Source organism: Nesoenas mayeri, assembly GCF_963082525.1.
Source record: "Nesoenas mayeri genome assembly, chromosome: 1".
Lineage (NCBI taxonomy): Eukaryota > Metazoa > Chordata > Aves > Columbiformes > Columbidae > Nesoenas > Nesoenas mayeri.
Genome location: NC_137541.1, coordinates 85382478 through 85408360, shown reverse-complemented (window position 1 = coordinate 85408360; position 25883 = coordinate 85382478). Strand labels below are relative to the sequence as shown.

The 25883-nt window shown below is 45.9% G+C and overlaps 2 protein-coding genes across 2 annotated transcripts in view; one reads left to right on the top strand and one right to left on the bottom strand.

Moving 5' to 3' along the window:
* LOC308042135 (rap1 GTPase-activating protein 1-like) overlaps nucleotides 1-25883 on the bottom strand; it is a gene marked incomplete at both ends in the record, with an annotated part of 189226 nt that overhangs the window by 115673 nt on the left and 47670 nt on the right. The gene's annotated exons all lie outside the window — the stretch shown is intronic.
* Nucleotides 16336-25883, top strand: part of LOC308047828 (rap1 GTPase-activating protein 1-like) — a gene marked incomplete at both ends in the record, with an annotated part of 28880 nt that continues 19332 nt past the window's right edge. The window contains 6 exons of the mRNA XM_080356593.1: nucleotides 16336-16479; nucleotides 16736-16891; nucleotides 21847-21918; nucleotides 22201-22287; nucleotides 22959-23093; nucleotides 24645-24791. Coding sequence (XP_080212719.1) covers nucleotides 16336-16479; nucleotides 16736-16891; nucleotides 21847-21918; nucleotides 22201-22287; nucleotides 22959-23093; nucleotides 24645-24791 — 741 coding nt within the window. The remainder of the gene's footprint in view (nucleotides 16480-16735; nucleotides 16892-21846; nucleotides 21919-22200; nucleotides 22288-22958; nucleotides 23094-24644; nucleotides 24792-25883) is intronic.

Sequence of the window (25883 nt, the reverse complement as noted above, 5' to 3'; positions counted from 1 at the left end):
CCATTCGTGTATCAAACGTCTGCATAGAAATTTGTCAGTCTGCACAGACATAGACGTGCTTGTACTTTTATACACGACGGTAGTGGTGCATAATTTTGAACGGAGTCCCGTGTTTGTACACGCTTGTGAGACGGTCCGATGGGGTGTACAGGCTCGTGCGTTTATTTGGAGTCTTATTTATACAAGAGCTGAAGCATGTGCACAACTGTGAGTGTTTGGGGAAGAGTTTCTGCATATATGGAGCTGACCTCTCCCCTGCTTGCGTGTGGACACAGATGCGATAGGAATGGAAGCTGCTGAAGCAATATAGACTGTGGACAAGGTACAAAGGACTTACCCATCCTCAAGCAATGCCATGATACCTGCTCTCTAACCACCTGCAGAACGAAGGGATATTTTTCAAATTTTAGATCCTCCAGCACGAGGACGTGCGGATAGAAGATTAAGTTGTATAGAAGCAGGGTTCTTAGCTTATATTTGACTAGAAATTAATAGATCTACTGGATGTAAGGAACTAATAATTTTCTTCGTGTAAGTGTGTACCAGTTGCGCTTCAGAGGAGAACTGCCAGCGTGGAGAGGTAGATCGTCAGACAGATAAAAAGACCCTCAGAATCTCCGCCGAAACAGACTGCATGTCCTGCAATTGACGCTAGATAACATCAGTAGCCTGCTTTTAGGCCATTCTTTCTCCTGTAGACGCTTGGTATGTGAAAAATTGCCCCAAATTGTTATGAATATGCAAGAATTGGAGCCTACTGCTTTCCCTTTTCTTTTCCGCATGCACACATAGGCTCCCTCACCGAAACGCAGGCAGAAAGAAGCCTTTCCACAAACACACAGATGTGTGCAAAAGCTACCGCCTGCGTGCTCATGCAGCTACGGAAAAGCACCTACCTGTTCCCACAGTGATATAGAATGTTTCCAAATAGGTCATTTAGCCAAAGAAGAGCGGAGCGTAGTATCAGGGAAAAATCATATCTGAAGGACCTTGCGCTAATTCCTGCTAGCAAGGAAAGGCTTCTAACTTCAGCACCTCTTCTTCCTCTCTATTTCTCTTTCAGACTATGTTCCTTCTTTCCTTTACAATTGCCTAGGACGTGCTCCCCTCCATTCCAACCCGGCTCATCAGCCCTTCTGGGATACTCACACTTGTGCACCTGCTGCAGCTCTTGTAGAAAGAAGTTTCACACACGCTCATTCCATCCTTGCAATCATAAATCGAGCTGAACACACATGCACGGTTGTGATCTCACACCATTCTACACATACCATTTCCTATACACCTATACAGAGCCACAAAATCCCAAGGTCTCACAGACCTTCCAAGAGCACATAGGCTTGTCTCTGATCTATAGCTGAGGGTAAACACTTGTGTGCTTGTTGGAGATCATCCGTCTTTCCTGTAAGTGTTGGAGTGTTTCGCTCAGGTCTAATGTGCTCAAGCTCGATAATCAAGGTCTAGGATATCTGCAGACCGGTCCCTGCTTGTGTAGAGACAGTGTGCCTGAAAGTCTGTGTTCGTTAGCGCCTGCTGTATCTAACCGTCGCTCCATACTCGTCTGAGTCTTTCCCTCCAAAATCATGTGGGTGAATTTCGTCGCACATGTGCATCTTGCGCTAGTGTTGAGCTCAGCTGAGTGTGTGTCTTGACGCTTGGTGTGCGTTGGCTGTGCCCGTGTGTAACACAGCACAGTCAGGAGTGCGCAAGTGAACAGAGAAAAGGAAAATCGCATAGGTAGAAGCAACGAAGCAAAACCGATTCAGGATTGACGTTTGCTCGACAGAGACAGATTCCCCGCGCTAACATTTCACAGTTACACGAGAAGAAAGCTGAGCGGTACATCGACCGGAGAAATGTTTCCGCAGAGGTGATGTAGTGAAAGAACAGCAGTGTGCGCGGCAGTCAGGACTGTGCCTGAAAAGCGCCAAAACCCGCAGAGCCTGCGTTCAAAAGCTGGTGGCGATGTGACTACACTGAGGCACGTTCCCGTGTCTGCGACTGTATAGAGTGCTGTTTCATGTTCACACAAAGGCTCACGGTCCGCTTTTTCTTCTGTGTGTGCACACGCGTTTCCGTTGTCTCTTCCGAACACCGGTACCTCTGTGCGTGCAGAACGACGTGGTCAAACGCATCTGCCTGTGTTTTGGTAAACAATGGAGTGTACGTGTTCAGACAGCGGCATCTCCGCAGACGTCTCCACAGACCCAGTTCTGAAAGCCCCGCACCCTTGGACTGAACGTAGAAACAACCAATTGCATCGGTGTGCGCAATCACATATTCAAGACGGACGTCTTTAATCTCACAGAAACACTACTGTATTTGCATTCAAGCATGTATCCGAAACGATGTGTGATCAGATGAGCTGCCGGTATTTGCTCTGTTCTGCATGCTTCGTTGTAGCTCTCTTGACGGCCGCAGGCTTATCGGCTTGCTTTATACGACTGTGTAAAGGGATAGCTTGAGAAAGCTTGCCTTTTGCCTACTTCAGCGCTGGAAACTAGTTGCTACGCCTTCCCTTTTTCCCACGTGCACACACACGATTCCTCACCGAGAACCACGCAGAAACCTTTCCACAATCACCCAGCTGTGTGCACACATCGACACGTGCACGCACACGCAGCTAGAGAAAAGCACCTACCTTTTCACGCACCGATGAGTAAAGCAAACGCCTGGCCACACACATGCACACTTCCACAAGCGCGCCCACTCCCGTCTCTTGACAGAAAGACGTACGTGAAATGTAGTGACATGCTCGAGGGTATACAAGTTTGTTGATGTGTAGCGTACTGCAAAAAAGCATACGTGCGTGCACGAGAATACACCTTTTAAGGATATCTGCAGAAATGCGCCTGCTGCTCGGGTTTGTGACACACGTGCTCTCCTACGGGGTTTGTGTCACACACATTGTCCATGGCGGTTTGTGACACACACACTGTCTAATGGGGTTTATGACACACGCACTGTCCAAGGGGGTTTGTGAAATACACACTGTCCATGGGAGTTTGTGATATGAACACTGTCCAATGGGGTTTCTGACAAACACGCATTCCAAAGGGGATTGTGACACACACGATATCCACGGGTGTTTGAGACACACACGCTGTCCAATGGTTTTTTGACACATGCACTATCCAGGAGAGTTTGTGACACAGACGCTGTCCAATGGGGTTTCTGACACATACACTGTTTAGAAGGGTCTGAGACACACACAGTATGCTGTGGGTTTTGTGACACACACACTGCCCGGGGGGGTTGTGATACATACCCTGTCCAAAGGGGATTGTCACACTCATGCAGTCTAATGGGGTTTGGAACACACAAACACTTTAATGATGCTTGTGACACACAAGCTGTCCAGGGGCGTTTGTGACACAAATGATGTCATATCGGTTTTGTGAGACACAAGCTGTCCAGTGGAGTTTGTGAGACACACACGGTCCATGGCGGTTTATGACACACACGCTGTACAATGGGGTTTGTGAGACACACACGGTCCATGGCGATTTGTGACACACACACTGTCCAGCGGGGCTTTGTGACATGCACACAATCCAATGGGGTTTGTGACACACAAACTGTGCAATGATGCTTGTGACACACACACTATCCAAGGGTGTTTGCGACACACACACTGTCCAATGTGGTTTGTGACACACACACTGTCCATGGGAGTTTGTGACACATACACTGTTCAATCGGGTTAGTGACACACACACAGACCAACGAGGTCTCTGACTGACACGCTGTCCAATTGTGTTTGTGACACACACTCTATCGAATGGTGTTTGTGACACACACACTGAACAAAGGGGTTTGTGACACACACACTGTCCAATAGTGTTTGTGACACACACACTGTCCAATGGGGCTTGTGACACACACACAATTAAATGGGATTTGACACAGACACACTGTCTAATGGTGTTTGTCCCTCACACATAGTCCAATGGGGTTTGAGACACACACACTGTCTAGGGGGGTTTGTGACACACTCGCTGTCCAATGGGGTTTGAGATAGAGACGCTGTCCAGGAGGGTTTGTGACAGACACACAGTCCAATGGGTTTTGAGAAAGAGACACTGTCCAATGGGGTTTGTGAAACACACAATGGCCAATTGTGTTTTTGACACACACGTTGTCTAACGTGGTTTGTAAAAAGCACACTGTCCAATGGGTTTTGTGACACACACACCCTATCCAGGGGGGTATTTGACACAAACACAGTCCAACGGGGTTTGCGTCACACACACTTTCCAATGGGGTTAGTGACAGACAGGCTGTCAAGGGTTGTTAGTGACATACACGCTGTCAATGGGGTTTATTACACACATGCTGTCCAGGGGATTTGTGACACGCATACTGTCCAATGGGGTTTGTGACACACACACACACAGTCCAAAGGGGTTTGTGACAGAGACACTGTCCAATGGTGTTTGTGAAACACAGACTGTCCAATGGGGTTTGTGACACACACACAGTCCAATGGGGTTTGAGACAGAGACACTGTCAAATGGTGTTTGTGACACACACGCTGTTCTATGGGGGTCTGTGACACACACAGTCCAACGGGGTCTGTGACTGATACGCTGTCCAACGGGTTTTGTGACACACACACTCTGTCCAAAGGGGTTTGTGACACATACACTGTCCTATGGGTTTGTTAGACACACGTTCTCCAATAAGGTTTGTGACACAGATGCTGTCCAATGGGGTTTGTGTCACACAGACGGTCCATGGTGGTTTGTGGCACACACAGTGTCCAAGAGGGTTTGTGACACACACAATGTCGAAGGGGGATTCTGACACACACACTGTGTATTGGGGTTTGTGACACACACAATGTAAAACGGGGACTGTTACACACATGTAGTACAAAGGGGTTTGTGACATACTCGCTGTCCAATGGGGTATGTGACACACACAGTGCTCAGGGGTGTTTGTGACACACACGCTGTCCAATGGGGTTTGAGACACACACACTGTCCAGGAGGGTTTCTGACACACGCACCGTCCAATGGTGTTTGTGACACACACACTGTCCAATGGGACTTGTGACACACACACAGTTGAATGAGATTTGAGACAGACACACTGTCTAATGGTGTTTGTCACACACACAGAGTCCAATGGGTTTTGAGACACACACACTGTCTAGGGGAGTTTGTGACACACTCGCTGTCCAATGGGGTTTGAGAGAGAGACACTGTACGGGGGTGGTTGTGACAGACACACAGTCCAATGGGGTTTGAGACAGAGACACTGTCTAATGGCGATTGTAACACACAGACAGTCCAATGGGGTTTGAGACATAGACACTGTCCAATGGTGTTTGTGAAACACACACTGTCCAATGGGGTTTGTGACACACACGTTGTCTACGTGGTTTGTAACAAGCACACTGTCCAATGGTTTTTGTGACACACACATTATCCAGGGGCGTCAGTCACACACACACTGTCCAACGCGGTTTCTGACACACACTTTCCAACGGGGTTTTTGGCAGACACGCTGTCCCATGGGGCTTGTGGCACACACAGAGTCCAAACGGGTTTGTGACACACAGACTGTCCCATAGGGTTTGTGACACACACGCTGTCCAGGGGTGGTTGTGACACACACGCTGTCCAATGGGGTTTGTGACACACACCCTGTCCAAGGGCGTTTGTGAAGCAGATGCTGTCCAATGGGTTTTTGTCACACAAACGGTCCATGGCAGTTTGTGACACACACAGTGTCCAAGGGGGTTTGTGACACACATACTGTCCAATGAGATTTGTGACAGACACGCTGTCCAGAAGTGTTTGTGACACACACACTGTACAATGGGGTTTGAGACACACACAAGGTCCAGGAGGGGTTGTGACACACACACTGTCCAAAGGAGTTTCTAACACACATTGTCCAATGGGGTTTGTGACACACACACACTGTCCAATGGGGTTTGTGACACACATACTGTCCAATGAGATTTGTTACACACACGCTGTCCAGGGGAGTTTGTGACACACACGTTGTCCAATGGGGTTTGTGACACAGACGCTGTCCAATCAGGATTCTGACGCACACTCTTTCCAATTGGGTTTGTGACACACACACAGTCCGGGGAGGTTGTGACATACACACACAGTCCAATGGTGTTTGTGACACACACACTGTCCAATGCGGTTTGTGACACACACTCCGTCTAGGGGATGTGTGGCATACACGCTGTCCAATGGAATTTGCGACACACACGCAGTCCAAAGGGACTTTGTGACACGCACACAGTCCAATGGTGTTTGTGACTCACATGCACTTCAATGGGGTTTGTGACACACACACTGTCTAGGGGGGTTTGTGACACACTCGCTGTCCAATGGGGTTTGAGATAGAGACGCTGTCCAGGAGGGTTTGTGACAGACACACAGTCCAATGGGGTTTGAGAAAGAGACACTGTCCAATGCGGTTTGTGATACACACACTGTCCAATGGTGTTTGTGACACACACGTTGTCTAATGTGATTTGTAAAAAGCACACTGTCCAATGGATTTTGAGACAAATACACCCTATCCAGGGGGGTATTTGACACAAATACAGTCCAACGGGGTTTGCGTCACACACACTTTCCAATGGGGTTAGTGACAGACAGGCTGTCAAGGGTTGTTAGTGACATACACGCTGTCAATGGGGTTTATTACACACATGCTGTCCAGGGGATTTGTGACACGCATACTGTCCAACGGGGTTTGTGAAATACACGCTGTCCAATAGGGTTTTTGACACACACGCTGTTCAATGGGGTTTCTTATACACACTCTGTCCAATGGGATTTGTGACATTCACACTTTCCAATGGGGTTTGTGACACACACCCTGTCCAGGGGCGTTTGTGACACATACGCTGTCCAATCGGGTTTGTGATACATACTCTGTCCAATAGGGTGTGTGACACACACAGTGTCCAGGAGGCTTTGTGACACACTCACAGTCCAATTGTGTTTGTGAAACACACACTGTCCAGTGAGGTTTATGACACACTTGTTGTCTAATGTGGTTTGTGACAAACACACTGTCCAATGGGTTTTGTGACACACACGCTGTCCAGTGGGGTTTGTGACACACACGCTATCCCACGTGATTTGTGACACACACACTGTCCAGTGGGGTCTGTGACACACACACTGTCCAATGCGGTTTCTTACACACAATTTCCAACGGGGTTTTTGACAGACACGCTGTCCAATGAGATTTGTGACACACAAACAGTCCAAAGGGGTTTGTGACAGAGACACTGTCCAATGGTTTTTGTGAAACACAGACTGTCCAATGGGCTTTGTGACACACACACTCTGTCCAAAGGGGTTTGTGACACATACACTGTCCTATGGGTTTGTTAGACACACGTTCTCCAATAGGGTTTGTGACACAGATGCTGTCCAATGGGGTTTGTGTCACACAGACGGTCCATGGTGGTTTGTGGCACACACAGTGTCCAAGAGGGTTTGTGGCACACACAGTGTCCAAGAGAGTTTATGACACACACAATGTCGAAGGGGGATTCTGACACACACACTGTGTATTGGGGTTTGTGACACACACAATGTAAAACGGGGACTGTTACACACATGTAGTACAAAGGGGTTTGTGACATACTCGTTGTCCAATGGGGTATGTGACACACACACTATCCAATGGGGTTTGTGACACACATACTGTCCAAAGAGATTTGTTACACACATTCTGTTCAGGGGGGTTTGTGACACACACGCTGTCCAATGAGGTTTGTGACACACACATTGTCTACGTGGTTTGTAACAAGCACACTGTCCAATGGTGTTTGTGACACACACACTGTCCAATGGGGCTTGTGACACACACACAATTAAATGGGATTTGAGACAGACACACTGTCTAATGGTGTTTGTCTCACACACACAGTCCAATGGGGTTTGAGACACACACACTGTCTAGGGCGGTTTGTGACACACTCGCTGTCCAATGGGGTTTGAGATAGAGACGTTGTCCAGGAGGGTTTGTGACAGACACACAGTCCAATGGGTTTTGAGAAAGAGACACTGTCCAATGGGGTTTGAGAAAGAGACATTGTCCAATGGTGTTTGTGAAACACACACTGTCCAATGGTGTTTGTGACACACACGTTGTCTAACGTGGTTTGTAAAAAGCACACTGTCCAATGGGTTTTGTGACACACACACCCTATCCAGGGGGGTATTTGACACAAACACAGTCCAACGGGGTTTGCTTCACACACACTTTCCAATGGGGTTAGTGACAGACAGGCTGTCAAGGGTTGTTAGTGACATACACACTGTCAATGGAATTTATTACACACATGCTCTCCAGGGGATTTTTGACACGCATACTGTCCAATGGGGTTTGTGAAATACACGCTGCCCAATTGGGTTTTTGACACACATGCTGTTCAATGGGGTTTCTTATACACACTCTGTCCAATGGGATTTGTGACATTCACACTTTCCAATGGGGTTTGTGACACACACGCTGTCCAGGGGTAGTTGTGACACACACGCTGTCCAATGGGGTTTGTGACACACACCCTGTCCAGGGCCGTTTGTGAAGCAGATGCTGTCCAATGGGTTTTTGTCACACAAACGGTCCATGGCAGTTTGCGGCACACACAGTGTCCAATGGGGTTTGAGACACACACACTGTTAAGGATGCTTTCTTACACACATGCTGTCCAATGGTGTTTGTGACACACACACTGTCCAATGGCGCTTGTGACACACACATTGTCCAATGGGGTTTGAGACACACACACTTTCCAATGGTGTTTGTGAAACACACACTGTCCAATGGGGTTTGAGACACACACGTTGTCTACGTGGTTTGTAACAAGAACACTGTCCAATGGTGTTTGTGGCACACACACTGTCCAATGAGGCTTGTGACACACAGACAATTAAATGGGATTTGAGACAGACACACTGTCTAATGGTGTTTGTCTCACACACACAGTCCAATGGGGTTTGAGACACACACACTGTCTAGGGGGGTTTGTGACACACTCGCTGTCCAATGGGGTTTGATATAGAGACGCTGTCCAGGAGGGTTTGTGACAGACACACAGTCTAATGGGGTTTGAGAAAGAGACACTGTCCAATGGGGTTTGAGAAAGAGACATTGTCCAATGGTGTTTGGGAAACACACACTGTCCAATGGAGTTTCTAACACACATTGTTCAATGGGGTTTGTGACACACACACACTGTCCAATGGGGATTTGAGACACACATACTGTCCAATGAGGTTTGTTACACACACGCTGTCCAGGGGGGTTTGTGACACACACACTGTCCAATGGGGTTTGTAACACAGACACTGTCCATTCGGGATTCTGATGTACACTCTTTCCAATTGGGTTTGTGACACACATACAGTCCGGGGGGGTTGTGACATATACACACAGTCCAACGGTGTTTGTGACAAACACACTGTCCAATGCGGTTTGTGACACACACTCCGTCTAGGGGATGTGTGGCATACACGTTGTCCAATGGGATTTGCGACACACACGCAGTCCAAAGGGACTTTGTGACACACACACAGTGCAATGGTGTTTGTGACTCACATGCACTTCAACGGGGTTTGTGACACACACACACAGTCCAATGGGGTTTGAGACACACATACTGTCCAATGAGATTTGTTACACACATGCTGTCCAGGGGGGTTTGTGACACACCCACTGTCTAGGGAGGTTTGTGATAAACTCCCTGTCCAATGGAGTTTGAGACAGAGACACTGTCACGGGGGTTTGTGACACACACACAATCTTATGGGGTTTGAGACAGAGACACAGTCCAATGGTGTTTCTGAATCACACACTGTCCAATGGGGTTTGTGACACACACACAGTCCAAAGGGGCTTTTTACAGAGACACTGTCCAATGGTGTTTGTGAAACACAGACTGACCAGTGGGGTTTGTGACACACACCCAGTCCAATGGGTTTTGAGACAGAGACACTGTCAAATGGTGTTTGTGACACACACGCTGTTTAATGGGGGTCTGTGACACACACAGTCCAACGGGGTCTGTGACTGACAAGCTGTCCAATGGATTTTGTGACACACACACTCTGTCCAAAGGGGTTTGTGACACATACACTGTCCTACGGGTTTGTTAGACACACGTTCTCCAATAGGGTTTGTGACACAGATGCTGTCCAATGAGGTTTGTGTCACACAGACGGTCCATGGTGGTTTGTGGCACACACAGTGTCCAAGAGGATTTGTGACACACACAATGTCGAAGGGGGATTCTGACACACACACTGTGTATTGGGGTTTGTGACACACACAATGTAAAACGGGGACTGTTACACACATGTAGTACAAAGGAGTTTGTGACATACTGGCTGTCCAATGGGGTATGTGACACACACAGTGCCCAGGGGTGTTTGTGACACACACACTGTCCAATGGGGTTTGAGACACACACACTGTCCAGGAGGGTTTCTGACACACGCACTGTCCAATGGTGTTTGTGACACACGCACTGTCCAATGGGGCTTGTGACACACACACAGTTGAATGAGATTTGAGACAGACACACTGTCTAATGGTGTTTGTCACACACACACAGTCCAATGGGGTTTGAGACACACACACTGTCTAGGGGAGTTTGTGACACACTCGCTGTCCAATGGGGTTTGAGAGAGAGACACTGTCCAGGGGTGGTTGTGACAGACACACAGTCCAATGGGGTTTGAGACAGAGACACTGTCTAATGGGGATTGTAACACACAGACAGTCCAATGGGGTTTGAGACATAGACACTGTCCAATGGTGTTTGTGAAACACACACTGTCCAATGGGGTTTGTGACACACACGTTGTCTACGTGGTTTGTAACAAGCACACTGTCCAATGGTTTTTGTGACACACACATTATCCTGGGGCGTTTGTGACACACACACAGTCCAATGGGGTTTGAGACACACACACTACCTAGGGGAGTTTGTGACACACTCGCTGTCCAATGGGGGTCTGTGACACACACAGTCCAACGGGGTCTGTGACTGACACGCTGTCCAATGGGGTTTGTGACACACACACTCTGTCCAAAGGGGTTTGTGACACATACACTGTCCTATGGGTTTGTTAGACACACATTCTCCAATAGGGTTTGTGACACAGATGCTGTCCAATGGGGTTTGTGTCACACAGACGGTCCATGGTGGTTTGTGGCACACACAGTGTCCAAGAGGGTTTGTGACACACACAATGTCAAAGGAGGATTCTGACACACACACTGTGTACTGGGGTTTGTGACACACACAATGTAAAACGGGGACTGTTACACACATGTAGTACAAAGGGGTTTGTGACATACTGGCTGTCCAATGGGGTATGTGACACACACAGTGCCCAGGGGTGTTTGTGACACACACGCTGCCTAATGGGGTTTGAGACACACACGCTGTCCAGGAGGGTTTGTGACACACGCACTGTCCAATGCTGTTTGTGACACAAACACTGTCCAATGGGGCTTGTGACACACACATAGTTGAATGAGATTTGAGACAGACACACTGTCTAATGGTGTTTGTCACACACACACAGTCCAATGGGGTTTGAGACACACACACTACCTAGGGGAGTTTGTGACACACTCGCTGTCCAATGGGGTTTGAGAGAGAGACACTGTCCAGGTGTGGTTGTGAGAGACACACAGTCCAATGGGGTTTGAGACACAGACACTGTCTAATGGGGATTGTAACACACAGACAGTCCAATGGAGTTTGAGACACACACACTGTCTCGGGGGGTTTGCGAAACATTCGCTGTCCAATTGGGTTTGTGACACACACGTTGTCTACGTAGTTTGTAACAAGCACACTGTCCAATGGTTTTTGTGACACACACATTATTCAGGGGCGTTTGTGACACACACACTGTCCAACGCGGTTTCTGACACACACTTTCCAACGGGGTTTTTGACAGACACGCTGTCCAATGGGACTTCTGACACACATAGAGTCCAAATGAGTTTGTGACACACAGACTGTCCCATAGGGTTTGTGACACACACGCTGTCCAGGGGTGGTTGTGACACACACGCTGTCCAATGGGGTTTGTGACACACACCCTGTCCAGGGGCGTTTGTGAAGCAGATGCTGTCCAATGGGTTTTTGTCACACAAACGGTCCATGGCAGTTTGTGACACACACAATGTCCAAGGAGGTTTGTGACACACATACTGTCCAATGAGATTTGTGACAGATACGCTGTCCAGAAGTGTTTGTGACACATACACTGTACAATGGGGTTTGAGACACACACACTGTCCAGGAGGGGTTCTGACACACACACTGTCCAAAGAAGTTTCTAACACACATTGTCCAATGGGATTTGTGACACACACACACTGTCCAATGGGGGTTTGTGACACACATACTGTCCAATGAGGTTTGTTACACACACGCTGTCCAGGGGGGTTTGTGACACACACGCTGTCCAATGGGGTTTGTAACACAGACGCTGTCCATTCAGGATTCTGACGCACACTCTTTCCAATTGGGTTTGTGACACACACACAGTCCGGGGGGGTTGTGACATACACACGCAGTCCAACGGTGTTTGTAACAAACACACTGTCCAATGCGGTTTTTGACACACACTCCGTCTAGGGGATGTGTGGCATACACACTGTCCAATGGGGTTTGCACACACACACAGTCCAAAGGGACTTTGTGACACACACACAGTCCAATGGTGTTTGTGACTCACATGCACTTCAACGGGGTTTGTGACACACACACACAGTCCAATGGGGTTTGTGACACACATACTGTCCAATGAGGTTTGTTACACACACGCTGTCCAGGGGGGTTTGTGACACACACACTGTCTAGGGGAGTTTGTGATATACTCGCTGTCCAATGGGGTTTGAGACAGAGACACTGTCACGGGGGTTTGTGACACACACAGAGTCTTATGGGGTTTGAGACAGAGACACAGTCCAATGGTGTTTCTGAATCACACACTGTCCAATGAGGTTTGTGACACACACACAGTCCAAAGGGGTTTGTGACAGAGATACTGTCCAATGGTGTTTGTGAAACACAGACTGTCCAATGGGGTTTGTGACACACACACAGTCCAATGGGGTTTGAGACAGAGACACTGTCAAATGGTGTTTGTGACACACACGCTGTTCAATGGGGGTCTGTGACACACACAGTCCAACGGAGTCTGTGACTGACACACTGTCCAATGGGGTTTGTGACACACACACTCTATCCAAAGGGGTTTGTGACACATACACTGTCCTATGGGTTTGTTGGACACACGTTCTCCAATAGGGTTTGTGACACAGATGCTGTCCAATGGGGTTTGTGTCACACAGACGGTCCATGGTGGTTTGTGGCACACTCAGTGTCCAAGAGGGTTTGTGACACACACAATGTCGAATGGGAATTCTGACACACACACTGTGTATTGGGGTTTGTGACACACACAATGTAAAACGGGGACTGTTACACACATGTAGTACAAAGGGGTTTGTGACATACACGCTGTCCAATCGGGGTACATGAAACACACAGTGCCCAGGGGTGTTTGTGACACACACGCTGTCTAATGGGGTTTGAGACACACACGCTGTCCAGGAGGGTTTCTGACACACGCACTGTCCAATGGTGTTTGTGACACACACACTGTCCAATGGGAGTTTGTGACACACACACTGGAAAATGGGGTTTGTTACACACCCACTGACCAGTGGTTTTTGTTGACACACAGACTGTCCAGGGGGGTTGTGACACATGCTGTCTAACGGCGATTTTGACACACACGCTGTCCAATGGTGTTTCTGAAACACACACTGTCCAAAAGGGTTTGTGACACACAAACAGTTAAATGGCGTTTGAGACACACAGTCTATTGTTTTTTGTCAGAAAGAAACAGTCCATTGAGTTTGAGACACATACACTGTCTCGGGGAGTTTGCGATACACTCGCTGTCCAATGGGGTTTGAGATAGAGACACTGTCCAGGGGAATTCGTGACACACACATAGTCCATTTCGGTTTGAGACAGACACACTTTCAAATGGGGTTTTTGACACACACACTGTCCAATTGGTTTTGTGTCACACACGTTCTCTAAACTGGTTTATGACAACCTCACTTTCCAATGGCTTTTGTGACACAGACACTGTCCAGGGGAGTCTGAGGCACAAACACTATCCAATGGGGTTTGTGACACACACAGAGTCCAATGGTGTTTGTGACACACACACTGTCCAATGGTGTTTCTGACACACACGCTGTCCAGAGGGGTTTGTGACACACACTTTGTCCAATGGGGTTTGTGACACACACTCTCCAATGAGGTTTGAGTCCCACACCCTGTCCAATGGGGTTTGAGACACACACGCCGTTCAAAGGGGTTTGTGACACACACACAGTCCAATGTTCTGTGTCACACACTCGCTCTCCACTCGGGTCTGTGACACACACGCTTTCCATTGTGGTTTGTGACACACACACAGTCCAACGGGGTTTGTGACACACACACATTCCAACGGGGTTTGTGACTGACATGCTGTCCAATGGGGAATGTGTCACACAGACGGTCCATGGCGGTTTGTGAGACACCCAGTGTCCAAGGGGTTTTGTGACACACAAAATGTTCAAGGGGAATTCTGACACACACCCTGTCCATGGGGGTTTTTGACACACACTGAAATTTGACTGTATATGTGTCACAAACCCAATTGGACAGCGTGTGTATCGCTAAGCGGCTAAGTGCTCGGCAAGTAAGCTACCACGAGGCATGTCGTACGGAGAAAATACCAACAGATCCTCGGTCCACACATTGTTTCTGATACAGGCTTGAACGCAAATACGTTCGTGCTGCTGTGGCATGAAAGACGTCCGTCAGAATATGTGATTGCGCGCACCGGTGAAATTGCTTGGTTAATCCTTTCAATCCTGGTGTGCGGGGTTTTGAGAACTGGCTCTGTGGAGTCGTCTGCGGAAATGCCGCTGTCGGAACACGCACACTCGGTTGTTTACCAAAATATAGGCAGACGCCTTTTACCACGTCGTTTAGCATGCAGAGCGGTACGTCTGTTCCGAAGAGACAACGGAAACGCGTGTGCACGCATAGAAGAAAAACCCGACCAGGTGCCTTTTTGTGTGAACATGAAACAGCCGTCTATACACTCGCAGACACGCGAACGTGCATCAATGCAGTCACACAGCCACCAGCTTTTGAGCACAGGCTCTGCTGGTTTTGGCACTCTTCAGGCACACTCCTGAAAGCCGCGCACGCTGCTGTTCATACGCTAAATGGCGTCTTCGGAAACATTTCTCCGGTCGATCTACAGCTCTGATTTCTTCTCGTGTTACTGAGAAATGTCAGCGCAGGGAATCCGTCTCTGTCGAGCACACGTCAATCCCTCTTCGGTTTTCCCCTCTAGACTCTGCCTTGATGATTTCCCTGGTCTCTCTTCACTGGAGCAGTCATGGCTGTGCTGTGTTACACACAGGCACAGCCAAAGCACACCAAGTGTCGAGAGGCACACTCCGCTGAGCTCAACACTAGCACAGATGCACATGTGCGACGAAATCAGTTCACATGCTTGTGGAGAGAAAGACATGGACCCACACGCGTGCAGAGCGACGGATAGATACAGCAGGCGCTAACGAGCACAGACTGACTTACACGCAGACTGTCCCCACACCAACAGGGACCGCTCTGCAAGTATCCTAGACGTTGATTATCGAATCAACCACACTGACCTGTGCCAAACTCCCAGACACTTACACGCAAGACACAATCTCTCTGACAAGCACACAAGTGTTTGCTCTCAGCTATAGATCAGGGACAATCCTGCACAGTGCGCCCTGTTGCTCTTTCGCTTTAAGGCATGGTGTGTTTCGTTTCTCTTCTGGTGTCTGAATCTGACCCACAGTGGCAGCAGAGAATAATTTTATTTGACTGTGCGAATGTAAGTTTGTTTCACAATAATAGGGGTCAGTATTGTTTCAGTCTCTTTCTGTGGGGTAGCCTGTCCTTTTGGTAGTTCTAAAATACGGTTTGTGTTTCTCAGAAGAATGCCAAATAAAGTAGCTCCTTTGAGGATTCCTGGTTTAGCTTCATAGCTTTTAGCGAGCATGTTCATCAGCAGAAACATTGTGCTGCTTCAGGCAGTGCATTTGTTTTGGGAAGATGTGATGCCCCACTATCAGTGATTTCTTAAAATCACCTTTGATAATATTGATGTACCAAGGTACTGTTACTGATATATTTTCATTTCTTTCCACTTCCTCATCTCTGTCCTGCCTTATCTATGGTGTGGTATGGATTTGCTCAGGTTTCGGGGAGGCTTGGATGTCACTAGATGTCAAACGGGCACTGAGTCAGTGTATACAAATTTCCGAGGCAAGGAGATCATGTTTCCTGTGTCTACAAAGCTGCCCTTCACAGAGGGAGATTCCCAGCAGGTATTGGAAGGGGAACTAAGGAATTCAGTTGTGTGGCTAAGAGGGGAGGGGTATTCAATGTGGGGCTAGTTAGAGGGGCGAATGCCTAATTGCATAACAGTGGGAATTATAGCTGGAGTAATGGTAAAATTAATTGATGAGGGGTTTGGTTCAACAGATGGACTGAAGATGTTAAATAGACTGGTATTTAAGGGCCCATTGTACTGTTCTACTCTTTTTCACCTGCCTTCTCACTTTATTATTTTTCTGTCTCTAGCTTCAGCGGAAGCGTCACATTGGGAATGACATTGTAGCCATCATCTTCCAGGATGAAAGCACACCTTTTGTCCCTGATATGATTGCTTCTAATTTCCTACACGCTTATGTGGTAGTTCAGCTCACTCGTGACACAACTGGGGACACTTTCTACAAGGTGAACAGAGCCAATAGATTCCTCTGTACTGATTTGCTGATATTGATCCTTGAAGTGGAAACCTGTTCTTGGGCTTTTGGAAGAGGTGCGGATTCAGCCAGCTGTCATCCTAACAGCTCTGCTTGCACTTTTAGCAAACTTGATCAATATGGAATATTAATGGTATTTATTTCTTTGGATCAATTTTCAGTGAAAGGCAATAATTAGATCTATTACCAGTAGACCTAGAAATCCAGTAGCTGCCACCATCTCTCCTTGCCCTTCACACACTCTCTGTTCTCTGACCAGGAGTCTCCAGTCTGCTATGCTGTTCTCTATTCTATAGGTTCACATAGGTCCTCCCTATTTAGTGTGGTTGCTGCTATTTAGCAATCTCTGTTCATGTTTGTTGAGTATTCAGATTTCATAAATACATTTTTATCTGGATGGGGCTAGGAGGTGAGGCTGACAAAGACCAAGATTCTGGAATGCAAGTGTTTTACTGCAGGACTGCTTAGTGCCTCTACCTAGCAAACAGAAAATGAAAGAGTAATTCAATCAATTTATTAAGAATCTACACATGGAACTAGAATATACTTGTATGTTTTTCAAAGGGGCTGATGAATTTCTGAAGCTTAAAGCTTGGGAATTGAAGCAGGACAAATTCAGATTTTTTGTTGTTGTTGTTGTTTACATCAAAGAGCACAAGGAAAAATTTATGCCATTTTGGGGGATGTATTGCTTGCATCATATAAGTCAGGTAAAACTCATTCACCTAACTGAAAGCTATGTCTGCATTGCTCATGCTGCAGAGCACAGCGCTGAGAGGTTGCCCTGCCGGAGACTGCAGCTCAGATGCAGCTGGTTGGCCTAATCTATGGAATTCAAACCAGCTACATCTGCTTCAGGGGATCCCAGAACAGGATTCCCATCTGTCAGGGAAGTGCTACCTGTTTGGGCCCTCCAGTTGAAAGAAGCTCTACTAGAAAACCAATTCCCTGTCTGCAGCTTTTGCACACAGCTCTTTCACTGTAACATGACTCTGTATGGATGCCTATGTAACTTTATGCTCAACTTTCAGTCATGCTGAGAGAGAAGAAAATATACAGAAACTCAGGTTCTGTGATGTTTCTATTGTAGAAACATTTTAATCAAAGTGCTATGTCTCGTATTATGTAGAAATGTTGATTTGGTCCTTATGCCTTGGAAATCTACAAGAACACCGAGAATATAAAAATTTGGACAGGATACCCATCTCTTTTCCCACCAACAAGTGTGCTGGGAGTGGAGTAACCACCTTCTATTGTTCCTTGTGCTATGGGGAGCCTGGTATATATGATAGCTTCATATTGATCAGGGACATAGCACAAGGAACATTGATAGCTTCATGTTGATGAGGGGCATAGGGTCCTAGTTCTTGTCTTGCTTTCTGTTTTATAGGGCACAGAAATTTACTGGATTTCATTTAATGACATGAGAAAGAGCTGGGGAAGGTTACCGTTTGTCTTGTCTCTTCCTACTATTGTTTTCATCTTTCCCTGTCTGCAATGCCATTGTTTTGGTTACTGTAATAGGGTTGCCTGTATCATTTAATGAAATAGTCCCAGTCAGGACCCTAGAGCCAATGCAGGATTTTCTGTAAAGGCTTTTCAAAAGGGCGTTTAACTCATTCTGCCTTGAGAGTATTCTAGTACTTAAGAGACTGAAGGAAATTTTTTTTCCATCCATTTTCCCATTTACTTAAGCTTTAGTGCCTTGTGGTTAAATTGGAATATTAATGGCATTTATTTATTTGAATCAATTTTTGCAATGAGAAAATTAAAATCATAGAATGTCCTGAGTTGGCAGGGACCCACAGGGATCATCGAGTCCATCTCCTCCTGTTCCTGCATATGACAACCCCACAGTTCACATTGTATGCCTGACGGCACTGTCTAGTCTTTTCTTGAATATTGACAGGCTGTGACACCTCCCTCGGGAGCCTGTTCCAATGCTCCACTACCCTCTGGGTGAAGAACCTTTTCCTCATGTCCAACCTGAACCTCCTCTGGCACATCTTCCTGCTGTTCCCTTGGGTTCTGTCATTGGTCACCAGAGAGAAGAGATCAGTGCCTGCCCCTCCTTCTCCCCTTGTGAGGAAGCTGTAGAGCCTCCCCTCTGTTCTGTCCCAACAGATGGGATGAGGGATGAGTTAACTCTGAATGCGACACACGCCCTGACTCAACAGATGAGACCAGGTGTGAGTTAACTGTCGGTTAATTCTGTGCGGTTATGTGAAGTGAATGACAGACAATCACTCCAGGGGTCCAATTCAGTTATGAGTTTTACTAAAAGTATGTGTTGGAATACTAGTTACAGCAAATAGTGGCTTTGCAAAAATAGTTTATGATATCACAGAACTTATCAATACATTAACAGCAAGAGTCCTACTACGAGCCATGTATTGGCAACCATTAGTAGCTATAATATGGGACTTAGAAGAATCCAACAGCAGAGCTTAAGATAATGTTACTCTTATATGTTCAAAAGGAAGAGAGAGAGAAAAAGAGTGGTACAGAGGGAAGGAAAACTAAGGTGTAAGAGAGAGAGAAAGAGAGTAATATATCACCATTCACAGAAGGAGAGACAAAGAAATGGGGGTATAGAAAAAAGGAGAGACGGAAAGAGCAGAGAGAAAGGAAGAAAAAAACAGATGAGGGATCCAGTCACTCTTAGGGCTCCACAGCGTGGATGATGAGATGTGTGTATGCCCTCCGGTGTCCCGCAGCGAGGATGCTGGGGTTTGTAGTTTAGGGGGGCAGCATCCTCCGATGTCTAGTCTAGTTCCCGTGGTGAGGCTGGTGGGCTGAGGGTCCTCAGGATGGTGGATTCCCTATCAGTGCTGTTTTAAGCGAGCTTTTTTTATAGCCCTCCGAGTAGAGAAGAGTCTGCGGGGGAAAGGGGTGACTGCGAAAGATCGACAAGTCTCGACAAATCCGGGGCCATGTTGAAGGGTCTGAGCTTTTCCCCTTTGTTTGCCAAGCTGTGCATATCAGAAGATGGAGCTATGTACCCTCCAGCTCATCCCCCCACCTCCAGTATTGGCCAGCTGGCCTGGGCTGTGGCTTGTTAGCTTGTTGTTGATATGTAAATCGCAGTTCACCCTATACTGAATGTGTCATCTCCTGTGGCTGGATGAACTAGTTTCGCTACAATGTTTTCAGCCATGATCCTTATCAATACACAACACCCTCCTCCAGGCTGAACAAACCAAGTGACTTTAGCTGCTCCTCATATGGCTTCCCCTCCAAACCCTTCACCAACTTTGTAGCCCTCTTCTGGACACTCTCCAGTATCTTTTTTTATACCGTGGTGCCCAGAACTGCACACAGTGCTCCAAGTGAGGCCACACCAGTGCAGAGGAGAGCGGGACAATCACTTCCCTGGTCCAGCTGGCAATGCTGTGCTTGATGCAACCCAGGACATGGTTGGCCCTCTTGGCAGCCAGGACACACTGGTGGCTCATGTTCAACTTGCTGTTGACCAGAACCCTCAGATGCCTCTCCACGGAACTGCTCTCCAGTATCTTGTTCCCCAGTCTGTATGTACAGCCAGGGCTGCGGTGCCCCAGGTGCAATATCTGGCACTTGCCCTTGTTGAATTTCATGCAGTTGGTGATTGCCCATTTCTCCAATTTGCTCAGATCACTCTGCAGGGCCTCTCTGCATCTGAGAGTGTCAACAGCTCCTCCCAGTTTAGTGTCATTGGCTAACTTAGTATTCCCTCAAGTCCTGTGTCCAAGTCATTTATGAAGACATTGAACAGCACTGGCCCTAAGATGGATCCCTGAGGAACCCCACTAGTGACTGGTCACCACCTGACATAACCCCACTTACTAGAACCCTCTGAGCCCAGCCCATCAGCCAATTACTCACCCACAAGTGTTTTTCCAGCTGTATGCTGGACATCTTGTCCAGGAGGATGCTGTGAGAGACAGTATCAAAGGCTTTACTGAAATCCAAAAAGATCACATCGACAGGCTTCCCTTGGTAAACTAGGTGGGTAACCTTGTCGTAGCAAGAAATTAAGTTTGTTAAGCAGGACTGTGTTGTCATTCAGATGTTTTTCAGTAACTTCTAGAATAATCTTCTCCATAATTTTGCGAGGCACAGATATGATGCTGACATGCCTGACAAAATGCAAGGCAGGATTTTAACTGGTAGATATCTATTGGGAGGGTGTGAGAGGCCTTGTAATTAAGGGTGCTGGCCTATGATGTGAGAAATCTGAACTACCACATCAAACTTGGCAAAAAAAAGCCTGTGAAATATTCTTAATTGCTGTGTGTATCTGGTAAGATAGCTGTGTATAATTACAAGTAAATGGTGTGAAGAGCCAACTGACTATATAAAAACTTCATTACAGTTACTTTTTTGGCATTGATATGTCGGGTAGGAGCACGGTTAAAAAAAAAAAAAAGACAAAAAACCACATGGATATCCTTATCTCTTGCTGAGAAAGTGCTTTTGTATGTGTACCATATGTGTCTCAGAGAGGTGGTGTCACTGAGATACTCCCCTCACTGTGTAGTGTAGTTCCACTGAAAATTCTCTGTCAAAAAAAAGAAAAAAAAAAGATCACTATAATCACATTGACAGAGGTTCTTCTAGTGGAGGTAAATCTTGCCGGCTGAATAGAAGCTTTTTTTTTTTTTTTCCAAATATACTGCTTGTTATTAAAGATTTCTAAAAACCAATTCACTTTATTGGTTTTGTTGCTTTTACTGTGTGCACATCTAGCTGACTGAATTTCTGGAAGATAAATCAGCACATTTATTCACTGAGTTCAGAAAGAGCTGGATGCATGGGATAACATATTTGAGTTCTTTTCGATATGTGAATTATTCAGGAGGGATCAGATATACCATAGTAGTCTGAAGGCTTTGATAGTCTCACTTGTGTTATGATACTTATTTTTTCCCCCTTATATTTTTTCAGGTTTCAGTCACAGCCCGAGATGACGTCCCCTTCTTTGGACCCCCTCTGCCAAATCCAGCCATATTTAGAAAGGTTTGTTTCTCTTGTCCACTGTTAGATGGCAGGGTAATATGGTAATATGGTCCCCTTCTTTGGACCCCCTCTGCCAAATCCAGCCATATTTAGAAAGACTTGTTTCTCTTGTCCACTGTTAGATGGCAGGGTAATATGGTACATACTCTGGAGTTCTGAGTCAGTGTTGTCAGTCTGGCTACATGACTTTGGAGGTCTAAAGAGCAGAAAGGCAGAGCTTTTCTCATGTGATATTTTTATCATTGTTTTCATTTCTAGTCTAGTCTTCATCCTGTTTTGCAGAGTGCAGAGTTTCGTGAATTCCTTTTGGCCAAGCTCATCAATGCTGAGTACAGCTGCTATCGAGCTGATAAATTTGCTAAATTAGAGGTGGGTCTATTACCTTGTTGTTTGCATTAAAAATTATAAAATTATATTACTGCCAGATTAAGAAAATACAGTATAACTTTTTACTTCTACTTCTTATTTTGTGTTGCTTTAAAAAGGAAGATGAAATGTTATGATACTTGGCTATGTGATACTTCCTTCGTATTTCACAGCAGGTGTGATAGAATATGAACAGGTACCTCCTAATGTAAAGATCTAATCCTCAAGTAAGAGTGGGAATATGATGCATGCATTTTGCTGGAGGAAATTCTGTTTTAGCTGAAACTCAGTATTGTGCTGCAGGATGTGTACTGATCTCACTGATTTTGGTTCAAGGTACTAAAATTCTGTTCCACACTCTGCTGCTTACCTGATCTAGAAAAAAATGCCCTCAATTCATGCCTCTTTTTCATCACCTGTAAAAAAAGTACCGGTGTCCTTTATGACTTGCTTTAGAAAGAGTTTAAAATGACTAGGTACTATTGTAATATGTTCCATAAAATCTAAACCACTAAAACCACATCTAAAACCACTTCATACTGTTTAAAATAATCTTCATGATGTTTGGTTTTGTTTTTGTTTTTTTAAGACAGACGTGAGACATTGCAAAAACAGGAAAAATAATCCCTCCGCCCCCAATAATAGTTGTGTTTTCATTCCTAATGTTGACGCAGGAAAGAACTCGGAGTGCCCTCTTGGAGAGCCTTTTTGAGGAGCTGCAGCTTCGCAGCCGCAGTATGATGGGGTTGCCCATAGGGGAGGATGACAAGATAGAGAATGGCAGTGGGAGCTTCCTTGAGAATTTCAAGGTGAGCCATAGTGGATTGATTCCTTTACCCAGTTGCTCATAATTTTCTCAAGCTCATTGTGTGTCCCTCCAAGGAATATTCACCCTGCTGGTCAGCTGTGCTTAGGGTGAGACAGAAGAAGTCTTTCAATCCAGCAGCCTTTCTCTAGAGCATCTTCAACTGTCCTTTGCCATATGTCTCAAGAAAAAATTTTCCCCTTCCTGTGCGCCTTTCTACAGAGCTACAGTGTGGCTTAGGGTGGAATTCCTTATTGTCCCTAAGAAATGAAATTCTTTATGCTTCATGCTGTCGTCTAATGTTAGACGAGGTGTCACTCCATGACTTACAGAAAAAGGAATGAGTGTTTGCAAGAGGAATAGTAATACCTAGTAGCAAGCAGCTTTCAGTTCCTACAGCATATCTCTTTCACTTAATTTTCCTCATAACTGAAATATTTGCAAGAGCCACTGCAAGAGCGTTTCTAATGTATCTGTGAGTGTACCATCTAGAGAAACTGTGATGCTTTACTTACTCTCTAAAAGCCAGAGATAATTTACTTTCTTTTGTTCAGTGTAGATTACACTTTGTTCTTTTTCTTTTTCTTTTTCTTTTTTTTTTTTTTAATCAGGTGGCAGAACTTATTTTAAAAGTGATCAAGATGATACGAGATAGGAAAGTTTTTGTACAAACAGGAAAACTGAGTTTTGAACTGAGAATCTTATATCATTTTCCTATCTACTTTTCCTCTCCCACTTCTGTGGAAGTGCCTCACCACTTCTTTTGTGTAAGTTAGCTGTCTGGACAGAGAAATACATTATTTCTTCAGATGACCATGGTGGGCTAGTTAGAGTTGTTAAGGGCTGTCAAACTAATCCATTTACATATAGTTATATGCGTAGCTTTGGTCAGAACTGGGATGCTTTGATGAGGTGTGTTTTTACATACAATCAGTCTATCCTGCCTTTGCTGCTAAACAGGAATTTCCTACCCATCTGGGTCTTACACTAATTATCCCAAAATGTCCTTTTCTGACTTATAGCAGATGCTGTGATTTGCATGTCATGTAGACATATGACCTTTGCAGAAGGCTGGAAAAGGCTGAGTAAACTCAAAAATAGCTTTTTCAGATGCTGCAGACTTTAGTATGGCTCCTTTCCCTTTGGAACCAACACCCAAGTTCATGCAAGACTGAACCTTACAGTCTTGAACAGGAGTTTGATTTTCTGTTTTGTAGCCTGTACTGGGTAAGAATTCTTCAGATTATGCTGTCTTATCCAATCTGCTGGGATACTGGTAGGGAATCTCTATTTTTTGCAACAGGAAAAGGGAAGTGAAAGTAGAGAATAAACTTGAGGAAGAGATCTCCACTGGCAGTGAGCTCCATGAATTGGCTAGGACCAAAAATGGGTAATATCTAAGATGCTGTCTTCTAGGAATTAGGATTTCTGTGGTTTTGGTGCTGGTTTATCACACCTTTCCACCCAAACTGTGGTACTTTTCCTACTGCTCTACTGTGTGCAGGTCTATATGTGTATCTGTGTTTGTTTGTTTCCCTGCTTCCCCACTGTTCAGCGGGTGATTAGAGGCCGCAGCCAGAGCCTGGATACCATGGGGATATCCATGAGAAAGCAGCAGCCAGCCACCCTGCCCAGCCGCCCAGCTACACCTGGCCTTGCCCTCAGCCAGAGTGTCACCGAGGGCCATAAGGCCATTGCTGCGGTAAGGTATTTGAGTGGGCTGTAAGAAGAAACCTGGCATACCTTTGTGAGCCATCCATACATTCTTAGTTCTCTTTCCCTATTAGTTTGTCCTTTTGTCTTTCTGTGAATGTCTTTCTGTTGTACAATCCCATCTCACAAGTGGTGACAGCACGTGTTGCAATCTGTTTTGTCTGTGCCTATCTCTAGCCTCAGTTCATGTGTAAACTAGAGCTGAGATTGATGCAGACTGGGAGGAGAAAGCCAAACATGATTCTGCATCAGATATCTATCCTGGATTAGATCCTGTATGTTGCCATACCTTAAAAAAATGCATGTACTGTGGTTTGACTAGAATGGTGCTGTATTCTCATATGGCAAGAGCTGAGAATATAAAGACACTAGATCTGTTCCATTTTCTTCAATTTCACCAATCAGATTCTTTTCTGTAATATAAACAGGTGTGCAATGCTTATTCAAGGTGCGTTTTTGCTGTAAACATAATTTGTATGTTGGGAACAAATAGCAGAGTTAATAAAGTTTGGGGTGAGAAAGAGTGAATATTTCTAGTCACTATCAAAGGCTTTCTTATTTGATAAGGATACCAAACATATGTGATCAGTGTGAGCATAACAAATCCATGACAAATGTTACCAGAAAAGGATCCATGTTTCTGATACTGGAATTATGGTCACTTTGGCCAAAGTGCATCTAGCTGATTATGGTCTTTGCACTAGTGATGTCAGTATACAGGCAAACTACAAAAACACATCTCTGAGTAAGCCAAGAAGGTTCCTTTCAGTATGGAAATTTATTGGTGACAGTTTCCTCAGTTGTATGCATTCCTTATGTCAGCACAACTAATTCACAGCGTAGTAATGATGAGTTTGCTGCCTCCTTCTCTCCTTTAACTTCTATTTTTCTCTGCCTTCCTGATTCTGCCTCTCCTTCTCTCATCACATGGGGATACCTCCCTTCCTGAGCCTCTTTCTCTGTATAGTGGCTGTGTATCTTGTTCTGACTTTGTTTCTGTATCTTTCAGTCTCTTTCTTGTACCACCTTTGTAAGCCCTAGATTATGTTTCTCACTGACAGAAAGTACTCCTTGCACCAGT